At 39.8% G+C, this 12,625-nt stretch overlaps 1 protein-coding gene across 1 annotated transcript; it reads right to left on the bottom strand.

The window, feature by feature from the left end:
• Window positions 1–934: 934 nt before the first annotated feature.
• Window positions 935–11,756, bottom strand: HRG (histidine rich glycoprotein). Its single transcript, XM_081138322.1, is given in 8 exon segments — window positions 935–1,024; window positions 1,027–1,740; window positions 2,882–2,983; window positions 5,271–5,351; window positions 6,606–6,772; window positions 8,167–8,257; window positions 9,095–9,208; window positions 11,466–11,756. Coding segments are annotated over 8 exon segments (1,557 nt in total). The 5' UTR covers window positions 11,679–11,756; the 3' UTR covers window positions 935–949.
• Between the last annotated feature and the right edge of the window lie 869 nt (window positions 11,757–12,625).

The following is a 12,625-nucleotide window of genomic DNA, read 5'->3' as shown; positions in this document are numbered from 1 at the left end:
CATCCCTTAGCAGGGGGACCTGGTGGACCAATGATGAAGAGTCAGATCTTTCATGCCCACCCCCAAACACCTTGGACTACGTAAGATTCTCGAGCTGTGGTATAACTTTGTGTGGGAAGCACCAGAGTGGGGGGAAATCCAAGAAGGACTGAGGTTAAGTTTTCTATTATCCCAGTAGGATGGCAACTTGAAATAGAAATTAATGTGTTTTGAAAATAAAGTGGCCCAGCTGGCATGGCTGTGGTTGACTGTTGACCCAGAAACCAGGAGGTCATGGATCAATTCCAGGTCAGGGCATATGCCCAGTTTTCGGGCTATGCAGGAGGGGGTGTGCAGGAGGCAGCTGGTCAATGACTCTCTCTCATCATTCATGTTTTTATCTCTCTCTCTCTCTCCCTTCCTCTATCTGAAATCAGTAAAAACATATTTTTTTAAAAAAAAGAAGAAAGAAAATAAAGTGATAGTTCTGGTGCACTTGAATTTATGGTCATGATTCATGCCTATGAACGTCCTTGCAAATTATAGCCTGAGCTTTGTTTGCTTTATAATGAAATTTAGAACTTATTTTTCCAAAAGGAAATTTAGAGGACTAGAAATAAGAAGTAGGAAAGAATTTGGGTCACTTTTATAGGAATAATCATTTACATGACAATACACACTTTCTTGGTATGCCCAGCTACAGCATAAGTACTAATAGGGGAATGATGCTAGAATGAAAGGAGTTGAGTCCAGGAAATAAAGAAATATTGAGGATCAGAGATTTGTCTGGAGTGGCGTAGTAACCAGTGTGAGGCTTCTGACTCGTGACACGGAGCTTTTTCCTCTCCTCTCCATTTATCTTGCTCTTCTCATGTCATCTCCTTCCCTACCCACATTATGTCCTATCCTAATTATGAAAGTAAGGACAAAATAACTTGTAGTTTTGCATTTATTAGTGGTTACACTTTATTTATGGTTCTAATTCTGAACATGACTCATTTTTCAAGGAACTCAGGTTTTCTTTTGGAAATGTATATGCAAAAAAAAGTTTGAGAGTTGTGGAAACTCACTCTTGAACATCCCTGGACATAATTCAGAGGCTGATTGAGGGAAGGGCTGAATTTCTGGCAATGAGAAGCTGGGAAAATTGGCTTCAGGAAGAGGAAGAACTTCACCTTTTTTTAATGGAGGGAGTCTGTAAACATATCCAATTTGTCTCCATTTGAAGGGAAATTGTCCTTTACCTGGACCTCTTTCTCCTGAGTGCCTAGGTTGTGGGCCATGGCCCCAGTGATGGTGATCTTGGACACCTTTACTATGGGGTGGTGGGTCACAGGGTCCATGGTCATGAAAATCATGGTCATAGGGATGGTGTCCATGAGGATGATGTCCATGGGGATGGTGTCCATGGGGATGATGCTCATGAGGATGGTGTCCATGGGGATGATGCTCATGAGGATGGTGTCCATGAGGATGGTGCTCACTGGAACTGTTATTATGAGAGGGTGCGTGTGTTCTATTGGTGCCAAAACAGAGGTGATGATACCTTGAAGGAGCTCCTGCTTGATGTGGTGGTCTGTCTGAGCGATTTGTGTCTTCTAGAGGAGGTGGGCATCTAAATTTATGTGATTTGTGGGGATGGTGGTAATCTCTGGATCCACTGTGCTTCAATGGAGGCTTGCCAGCAGAGGAATGCCCATGCTCACCAGAGTTGAGGGGATGGCCCAGATGGGGATGTACATTACTGATGTTTCTATGTTCCTGGTAAAGGACACAGAAAAGTGAATATCATCATGTAAAGGAGAAATTAGGTGTTTAACTTGATTTAGACCAATGGCTTCCATAGTTTGTATTCCACAAATAAATTTTAAAGTAGCATACCAAAAAAGAGTTCTCAAATTTTTATCTAGCCAAGTTGGCATTTAAAATACAAACAAAAACCAATCATCTACCACTATCATTTCACAATAGGAATAATATTTGATAACAGAATGATAATCTCAGAGTAAAGGATGGCTCTTTAAATGAAATATGTTATACCACAAAAAGCTTTTCTTATTATCTTTATTTTTCTCATTTCAACATAAAGTGGTAAAATTATATTACAGAATGGTACTCATCTGTAGATCAACATTTGGAAAACTAGTGCCTTATAATTTAGGCTCTCAACAGAGTTCTGAGACTCTAAGGTGTCAGCACCTCTTCCTCCTAAAGGGTGAGCACTTCACCTCTTCACTCTCCTTATTCAGGTTTTAATATTTTTAAAAAGTCTGTGCAGCCATGTTCATGGTGACAAACCTGCCCCCTTTTTTGATTTGGTGCATGGATGTTTGAATTATTTTCAGTTTTTTTGATGATGTAAAAAAATATTGTGAAGAATATTTGTGTGTAGAACAAAGGTTTCTATACACAGATATTCTCATAAAATATTGTTTTGCATCTTATTTTATATATCTTTATATAATAAATTTGAAGTTAATTCATCCCCCTTACATTATGTGCCTAATAATAAAACTAGGATTACTAAGACAGCACTGGAGCCTGAACTACAGGGACCATTTTCAAATTCATTAAAGGTTGATTAAATTGGTCATGATTTTACTTTTATGACAAATCTCACACCTTCCCAATTCTTGAAAAAAAAAATCACACTTTCGGTGTCATACCAGAAATTGCACTCCTTTCCCCAGGGGCTATTCTATCTGTTTTTCTCTCAACTCCCCCATCTCCAATCACATCTCATCTCTCCCTCCTTCTGTTCATACACGCGTGCGCGCGCGCACACACACACACACACATACACACACACACACACAGAGCCATAAGAACAAAATACACTATGTGTGTGAAAATATCACATAGTCTAGCACTGCTCATGACAAATGCTGCTTAGGCAACGCACCTTAAGGTTGAAGACTTCACAGTCTATGTCAACGTCTTTTGGAGTTTCCATGTCAGAGGTTCCTACATCATAGGACAAAGTTGATCTGCAGAATCCAAAGACCTATAAATAAGAGAAAAGCCTGTTAGTGTCTGTGTATTTGTGTGTATGTGTGCAGGTGGTGTGAAGGTGCCCAGTTAGAGTTGTGAACCTCCAGACATTCTGGAAAGGAAGGAGAGCTCTAGAAAAATCAAAGCGATATCATCAAATTTCTCAATCAGCTATTGAACAATTATTTCCTAGTCAACACTTTGGGAAAAGTACAGGTTCCAAAGATTTTCATTACAAGTTGCTATGGTTCTTTTCCATGACTGGTCACTAGTCATGAAAGTCTGGGCCTCCCCATAGGTGGTAGTAGGGAATGTTATGTCACTGATGCCTTGACCAACCCTTCTGCACTGAAGACCTGAGTTGCCTGTGCCTAGAAAGAAAGGAGAGTGGTGTAGATGAGAGATTTGTACAACTTTAACTGGTACTTTGGAGGAAAGTCTTGGAAAGCAGGGAGCCAGTATAAAAATGGGTTTGCACAGACCATGTCAAAGTGACTGCCTGCTGGCCCTACCTTAAGTTCAGAGGCTACACCTGACTGGCACCCCTCTGCCCCAGAGATCTCTAAACACAGCTGTCAAAGTTCTAAGAAGAAAACTCTTTTTTAGAAGAGACTGTTGAGCATTGAGGTTCTGAGTACAGTTTTGGAGTCAGACAGACCTATGTTAATCCTGGCTTCATCATTTACTAGTTGTGTGAAGTTTAGGTAAGTTGTATAAAATTTCTGAAACTTAGTCTTTTTTAATAAAATGGGTACAATAATATCTACCCACAGATTGTGGGAGGGCTTAATTAAATGAGATAATGCTGTAAAACACTTACACTGAGCTCCTCTTCTCCAGCCTCCATGTTTCTGCACTGGGTTTGCATTACCCACACCAAGATCATTAAGGGTTTGATGGGGATGGGAGTAAGGGAGGTAGGTGTCTTTTCTGGTGGTCACTAAGCAGGATTCTAGAACTACTTCAGGTTGAAAAGTTGAACAGCCAGAAAAGGAATTAATGAATGCCTTCTTTATTCTGCCCTGGAAGACATGTTCTTTTTCTTGTTTGTTTTACTCTTACCCAAGGATATTTTTTCCATTGCTTTTCAAAGAGAGTGGAAGAGAGAGAGAGAGAGAGAGAGAGAGAGGAACATCAATGTGAGAGAGACACATTGATTGGTTGCCCCCTGCTCTCGAACCGACTGGGGCCAGGGATTGAGCCTGCAACAGAGGCACTTGCCCTTGGCTGGAATCGAACACAGGACTCTTCTGTCCCTGAGCCAATGTTCTAACCACTGAGCCAAACTGGCTAGGGCCTGGAGGACAAGTTCTTAAACTCCAGAAAAATCCTCGACTTGAAATCAGAAGATCAAAATTAAAATCCTGTATCCTATCACTTTCTAGCTAAGTGCCCTTGGGTAAGTGTTTACTTTTCTAGGCCCTTCTGTCCCAGGGAAATGGAAGCAGACATTTGTTTCCCTTCAATGGGGTTGTCACGGGGCTCCAACAAGGCAATAACATATGTGAAAGTGTTTTGTAAACTATAAGTCACTATATAAATGCTGCATATCTTTCATAACATCTTCCTGCAGGCACATGAGCATCAATTTATAAATGATTAGGGGGAAAATCCCACTGGACTAAGTATATAAATGAATTTTCATCTCAGCTTGGTTGTGAACATTGGGCAAGACCCTTACTTCACTGAGCCCGTTACCTTCCCATTTGTCAAATATGGTCACTTCGAGGAGCAAATGAGATGAAGTGAATGAAAGCACCCATGAGTGTAGGTTCTTAATGCATTCTAGTTACTAGTTTTAGCTAAGTCTTTATTCTAATGAGTTAAAGAACACCTCAGTGCTAAGTTTAGGTATATATCATGTATATTTATGTATTTATTTATTAAAAAAATATATCTTTATTGATTTCAGAGAGAGGAAAGGAGAGGGAGAGAGAGAGATAGAAACATCAATGATGAGATAGTCATTGATCGAGCCCACGACCCGGGCATGTGCCCTGACTGGGAATCGAACCCCGATCGCCTGGATCCTAGGTCGACGCTCAACCGCTGAGCCACACCCGGCCGGGCTATGATGTATATTTGTAAAACAATATTCTTATGATTCACTTAATTCTCCATGCCTCAGCTTCCCTGTATGTAAATCATGTATAAAAATAGCACCTAGTTCATAAGGTGTGTGTGTGGGGGGGGGGGGAGGAATAGGTTAACATATGTGTAAAGCCCTTACAAGGGTTTCTGGCACATAGTAAGTAGTCTCTAAATGTTACTAGTATTGCACAGTCATCTCTTATACTCACATTATGGTGCCTGTGAAAATGGTGACTGGAGCAGTTCCTCACAGAGAAATCCACATAGTAATTGGTTCTTTTCCCTCCTCTCTAGAACAAATCAGATCAAAGCAGTTTCAGGAACATTTTTTTAAAAAGGCAGTAGATACCTATTATCCAATATTCTGTAAAAGCACTATGAGGATTCAAAATCACCAATATGTGCCATTTTTCTTATTGTCTCAGCCTTTTAAAAAGTTATCAAGTGATAAGGTGAATATTATCTCATTAAAAAGGTTCAGATAATACAGACATAATCAAGCATAGTGTGAAAAGCCATCCTTCCTGCACTCCAACCTCTTCTTCTCAGAGGTACCACTATTTGATGTGTCTTTCTTCCTAGCCTTTTCCTAAATATGTTGTGTATATACACACATATCTAATTGTTTAATATAAAGGGGGTCATAGTCTAAGTATTGTTCTGTAACCTGCTTTTTTTCCTTAGCAATGTATCTTTAAACTCTTTCTAATGCATATAGGTCTAAAACATTTTTTTTAGCAATTGCGTTGTATTTATTAGATTGCTTGTATGCACTATAATCTATTTCATTCTGTGTTTTCAAAATACAAGGCAACATCAACTAGCTGTTCTACAAGACCACTGTGGGTGGAAGGCACTTGGGTCCCTGGACTGGGAAGAACTGAGTAGCTCCAGCCATTCCACGAGGTGCGGTGAGGTAGTTGCTCTGTGCCTCAGTTTTCCATCATAATACATGGAGATTAGGATAAGGTGATTTTAATGACTCACATAATCCTAGTATGCTTTTCTGTCTTTTGCTCATTTTATTTGGGTTTCACCTCCTCTCTGTTAGATATCACACTCTCCACAGCTCCAAAAAAAAAAAAAAAGGTGCAGGAGGGCACTTCTGTGGTATCTGCTGCCTGTCTCTTGAGGCTGCAACAGGAGTCTCAATTTAAAAAGCAACTGGTATTTGTCTTTCTCTGTCTGGTTTATTTCACTTAGCATAGTGCTCTCTAGGTACATCCATGTTGTCATAAATGGTAAGATTTAATTCTTTTTTATGGCTTAGTAATATTTCATTATATATATGTATATAAATATATATACATATGTATATATATGCTGCAATGAACATAAGGATGCATATATCTTTTTGAATTTGTGTACAGCTGAAACCAATATAATATTGAATATTAATTCTAATTGAAAAAATTTTAAAATTATAATAATGAAAAGCATCTGGGCCAATAAGGCCACTGGAGAGGGTCAATGCTACTGAATTTGCTCCTGTGAGGTTGCAGTGTAGGCCCTCAGACTGTAGCTGGACATTAGTGGAAACTCACCACTCTCGTAACTCTTTCCACCCGGTCCACTCTGAAAGAGGCAAAGTCATCATTCTCCTTTTTGTACTTCTCAAGGACTTTCTCTGCTTCTTTTCTGTAAGGCACAGTATCCTCAAAGAAATCGAAGAGTACAGGGCTGTCTTTAGTATTGACCAGTGCAGAAGAAACTGGAGAAAGAAAATGGCAGCTTTGTGGCTACTGGGTTGGAAACAGCAATGTCAATGCTGTGACTTAATACATATAAGCATGGTGGCAACCATAACAATACAGTAGCTTCTGTCTTACAGATGGGCAAATTGAGAGGTAGAGAAGCTAAGAAACTTGTTCCAGCCAATCAGCCAATCAGCAGCAGAGCTAAACTTAAACCCAGATCCTTCTGATGCTCAAGTCTCTGTTGTGACCCTTTTCATGATGTCCCGCCCTCATCATTCATAAAGTGTTAATATTTTAAGGAGCTCTTCCTATCTCTGCCAAGGAGGGAGAGCATTATTAACCTGAAGTTTTGCCCAGAGAGAGAAGGTAAGCTCAATCTTCTTTAAGGAAACCTCTTGAAGGAGCTGCTTGGCTGTTGAAGTTTTGTACATTGAATCATGTTGAGATTTGCTATTTTTAAAGGAATTCTGTGATAATCCTTTTGGAAAAAGTAAATAAAAAGAACATGGTCTTTAGAGTCAACACTGGTGGGGTGGACTTACGTTCACCACATTTTGGCTGTATTCCTGAAGCCAAGTCATTGAACCTCTTTGAACCTCAGTTATTTTAACTCTAAAATAGAAAGTATCATAATCTTCATAGTCTTGTTGTGAGATTAAATGAGATGACATATGTATAACTGCTTTGTAGACTGTAGTATTAATATTAACATTTATTTATTCATTTATTTAGTTATTCTCACCCGAAGATATTTTTTTCATTGATTTTTAGAGAGAGTGGAAGGGAGGGATGGGGGGAGAGAGACATTGATGCAAGAGAGACACACTGATTGGCTGTGTCCCACCTGTGCCCAAGCAGAGGCTGGGGATTGAACCTGCAACCCAGAATCAAACCCAGCAACCTTTAGGTGCATGGGCATAACATTTAGATGTTGAAGTCAATATTTACCGAATGCTAAGTACTTTGGAAGTGTACTACACAGAGCATCTTATTTAATTCTCACAAAGCCCCGGAGAGCTAGTACTATTACTAGTTTTATTTTACAAATGAGGAATGCTTAAAGAGGTTAAGTAACTTGCCCTCTAGACCACGCAACTAGTAAACAATGATGTTGGAATTCAAATTCAAGCAAATCTGACCCCAGAGCCCCTGTTCCCTACAACGATGCTATACTGCCTTATGTAGACTTCTATTTTTATATGTTGAATTTCTTTAAATAAAAGTGCATCAGTAACAGGGGAAACCCCTCTTGCTTCTCTTCTCAAGAAAGTAAGTAATAATTAAGTCCATGAGCATAGGTAGGGGACATTTTTTATATGTGCATCATAATATTATATGTTAAATACCACTTTATGATTGAATTGTATATCAATATAGAATTAGGTAGTATTTTAACAGATTACCATACCAGAGCTTGTGGTGCAGTTGAAGTCACTCACTTTAAGATCCTGAAATTCACTCAAATGTGTTGTAGCTATTACCTTACATTGTCCAATCACCTGTAAGAAAGAGGAATTTGTCATTGTGTACTGCTTTCTTCAGGTTGAATATGAAGAAATGAAAACATGATGCAACATACCTTATTATCCATTTAAAATTTATTTGTGGTTTCTCTCAACAAGTCCTCTTTCAAAACCTGTATTTTCTTAATCTGTTTCTGTGAGTTTGATGCTATAGGCATCCAAAATCCTCATGAGAACCAAAGAGAAACTGTTTAAACAGATCATGGCCATATCTCAAACATTTTTAAGAGGAAAAAAATGCTAAAATTTCTAGGTATGTGAATATCTTATTTTCTGGAACTCAAATCTTAGATCTGTGCTTTTTCATCTTTGTGTTCTTCTCCTGCGGCAGAGAGCCTGGGATCTGAGTGCCCATGTGCAAAGTGCAGCATAAGACCCTCTTCTTCATGGTAATTGCAACTAAGCCCTTTGGCCCTTGCTGCTAATGGGACCAATCTTCATAGGACACAATTACAAATTCATAGGTTCTAGACCCATAGACTGTCAGGGCCAGATAGGATCTTAGAGTCTATGTATTCCAAACCACTCCTCTTATTTTACAGCTGAGGAGATGGACGTTTAGTGACATTGGTGATTTGCACAAGGTCTCATAGCTGGCCATGCGGCAACGAGGGACCACAAGCCCCACTGGGCTCCCAGGTATGGCCCTCAAGAGAATATTACCCAAGGTCAACATAATCTCCATGAGTCAAAAGGCAGAAACTATTCATAGTCTTTTGCTGTGTTAGCCTAGGAATACAGCTACCCTGAATAAGCAGAGTAGACAGAAGTCAAGAATGGTAAGAAGAGGAGAATGATGCCATGTTTACTTACTATTTCAGATGGACGTCTAGAAGGTGGCTCACAGTCATCCCAGTGTTTCCTGGACAGGACTGGACAGTCAGATTCTTTCACATCTAAGACTAAATAATAGACATCTGTGGATCCCTGAGAAATTCCAAGAAAGCAACAGGTGAGTAGCATGTGGGAGCCCAGTATGTTTTCAATAGAAGCAATCTCTTGATTTCTTAAACAGAATTCCTATTCCTTTCCAAATCATTGCAGATGTCTACCTTTGTGTCATTTGATCTATTTATTTTGAATAAGTAGCTTGAAAAAGTTACTTCCAATGTCCTTTTAAATTGGTCATGATGCTGCTTCTGCACATGAACTTATAAAGCAGTCACTAAATGGCGGCATTGGTTTGGGTGAAGATGTTGAAGGTGTAAACCTTGATTTATAAGTGATGATTAGCCACATCACGAGCTCCAATCTGTATGTGCAATTGTGTCCCTTCACTCAGCTCTATTCCTGAACTTGGACTTCTTGCCGTAATTTCAACTTGCCCAAAGCTAAAACCACTCTCTTCTCTTATAAACCAGCTACCTGTCTCAACTTATCTTGTCTTTTGTCAGTGACACCATTAATTATTTCTTACCTTAGTCTTTGGCTTAAAAAACATGACATCAGCCTGGCCGGGCATGGCTCAGTGGTTGAGCATTGACCTAGGATCCAGGAGATTTCAGGATCCAGGAGGTTGAGTTTCGATTCCTGGTCAGGGCACATGCCCAGGTTGTTGGCTGGATCCCCAGCAGGGGGCGTGTAGGAGGCAGCCAATCAATGACTTTCTTTTGTCATTGATGTTTCTGTCTCTCTCTCTCTTCCTCTCCCTTCCTCTCTGAAATCAATAAAGACATATTTAAAAAAACAAACAAAAAAATGTGACATCAACTTTGATTTCTTCCTTTGCTTTTGCTAGCCAGTTACCAGGCCTTGAATGGTCTTTCTTTGAAATGTCTCATATCTTTTCTTCATTCTCAATGCCCCAAATCCCACTGCCTGTGTCTGGTCTTCATTTCCTCATTCCTGGACATATAAAATAGCTTTCTAGTTCAAGCCCATGTCACCTGCATCCACCTCCCAAGCACACCATGCCTCCCACCCTCACCCTTAACACTACCATTCAGAGGTAGCACTGGCCAATTCATCCTGTGTCCTATAATGTGGCAGAGAACCTGGGATGGGACTAGTCATCATTGAATTGCTGGTTGAATCCTAAATACCTACACTCAGTCCCTACACTCATTCTCTGGCTCCAGTACTGCCTCCACATCTAGTGCTTTAACAAGCATAAAGTTATCTCTTGTCCTCTGTGGTGTTCTGTTGTCTGACTTCCCTGATTTTAGTGGTTCCCTCAAAGGGTAAGTTATTTTGGGGTTTTGGGGAGGAAGGCCTCCCTCCATAATCTCTATAAAGTCCTGAAACCTATTGCAAATAAGCATATGATCTAAGTGAGTGATTTTCATCTTTTTTCATCTCATGGCACACATAAACTAATTTTGTGGCAAACCAAAAAAATACATTCTTTTGCCAATCTGACAAAAAAAAGGTATAATTTTTATTCATTCACATGGGACAGCTATTGTTGTGCTGGCTGTTGTCCTTTTCTAATTTGATTATCTAAGGAACCAAGAGGTCAGTGCCCCTGACTGAATAGTCATGTATTGCATGTTTTAAAAATTCCTGCGGCACACTGGCTGAAAATTGCTGCTCTAAGTGAAGGTAGTAGGCTTGCTTTGCATCAAGATAAGCCTACATTCTTTCTCCCACCCTGCTGGCTGTGCCAAGTCTCACATAGAACTTCTGGGATAACCCTGCTTATGTTTAATTACTCCCTAATACTCTCCTTCCTGATTTTTTACTCACATAGAGGTGGTATTCCTGGAATCCCCTTGGAATGCCTTTAAGCCAGGCTATCTTCCTGTTTAAAACATGCTTATTTTTTTGGGACCCAAATGAAGCCTTCTCCCATTCAATGGTAATAGATCTCCTTTCATTAGATTGTCCAACATCTATACTACTCACTCAGTCACTTAAACATATCCTACCGAACTTACAGTTTGTCTCCCTGTGTGTGTGTGAGCTGATTCTTATTTCCTTGAGGGCAAGGAATAGTACTAAGCTATTGATTGGACTCAGCATCTGTGCTTATAAGTATTCATAGATTGATTCATAGTTAAGGATATACTAATAACAAATGTTAGTTTGAAAAAAATAAGAACAGTCTAGAGCAGCAGCAGAAACTAAACAGAAAACCCTAACCAAAGCCATTCCATTGTGCAAAGCAGTAGGCTTAGTGGCTAGAGTCACACTTGCCCCTGGTGCATGGTTTTCCAACACAGGTGTGCCATTGGCAGTTCCTTACCGCTTTGTCCAAGTGGGCATCAGCAACCCGCAGCAACTGAAAAAGGTAGCCATTCGAACGTCCTTTATTGACCAGGTCTAGAGTTTTCCCAGCCAGGGGCTCAGTAGCACTGCAGTTTATGGGGCTCACAGCACAGGAATATTGCAGCGTGATTGAAAGGATGGAAAGCAGAGCTGCCGTGAATGCCCTCATTTTGTTAAAATGTGAAACCATCCCTTGCTATGGTATACCACAGCAGAGGACTTTATATGGACTCTTTAAATGCATACACACACACATGCACATACACACCCACACACTATTGATTAAACAGTTTTTATACAGTTTTGTTGTGTAACCAAGATGTTCACCTTGACCCCTAGTTAAAATACCTGTCAACAAGCTGTAAATTATTAATGAGTCCTGGGGACAGAAAGTTGAGAAATGCCTCTGGTGAGGGAGTTAAACTGTGATTTGCACAAATCTGGATATTTCTAGTAGGTACTAGGTCCAAGGTGTTTTTGACCATAGGCACTGCCTCATTCATTGGTGTGGGGGGTAGGGTTAGCAGTAAAGTAATTTTCCTCCATCTGCTTTCCTGTCTCAGCCAGAGATTGCCACCATGGTTCCCCTCTTTGGATTATGGCACTAGAAGTCTTTAGTAGAAAGCAGCTATATTATTTAAGGGAGGCGTTAAATGGCTAAGACCATAAAAGGACCTGAGTGCGGGTAGAATAGAATGATTAAGAGGCTGTTGCTTTGGAGTCAGATCTGAATTTCAAGTCTGTGTTGTGACCCTCTTACTATGTGATGCTGAATAAGCTATGAAACTTCTCTGAGTCTTAGTTTCCTCATATATAAAATGGGGATTAACACCTTGTGGCAGGACTGTATGATAATTAAATAAGAAAACATATAATGTAACCAATATAATTCTTGGCATGAATTTAAGTGCTGAATAAGTGATGCTATTGATTATTATTTTTGTTATTATTATTATTATTATTATTATTGTGCCTGAGAAGAAGTTGAGGACAACACCTATCATTCCAGTTCTCCATGGCCTTTAAAGCATGCCAAAAAAAAATTGGTTCCTGTGGAAAAGAACCTTGGTGAGGGTAGAAGTCAAGCCATTTGCTGCCCACCCACCCCAGAGAAGGGCTTAGAGGGAATACACCATT

Source organism: Miniopterus schreibersii (assembly GCF_964146895.1).
Source record: "Miniopterus schreibersii genome assembly, chromosome: 5".
In the NCBI taxonomy this organism is placed as follows: domain Eukaryota; kingdom Metazoa; phylum Chordata; class Mammalia; order Chiroptera; family Miniopteridae; genus Miniopterus; species Miniopterus schreibersii.
This window is presented reverse-complemented; position numbering and strand designations above follow the sequence as displayed.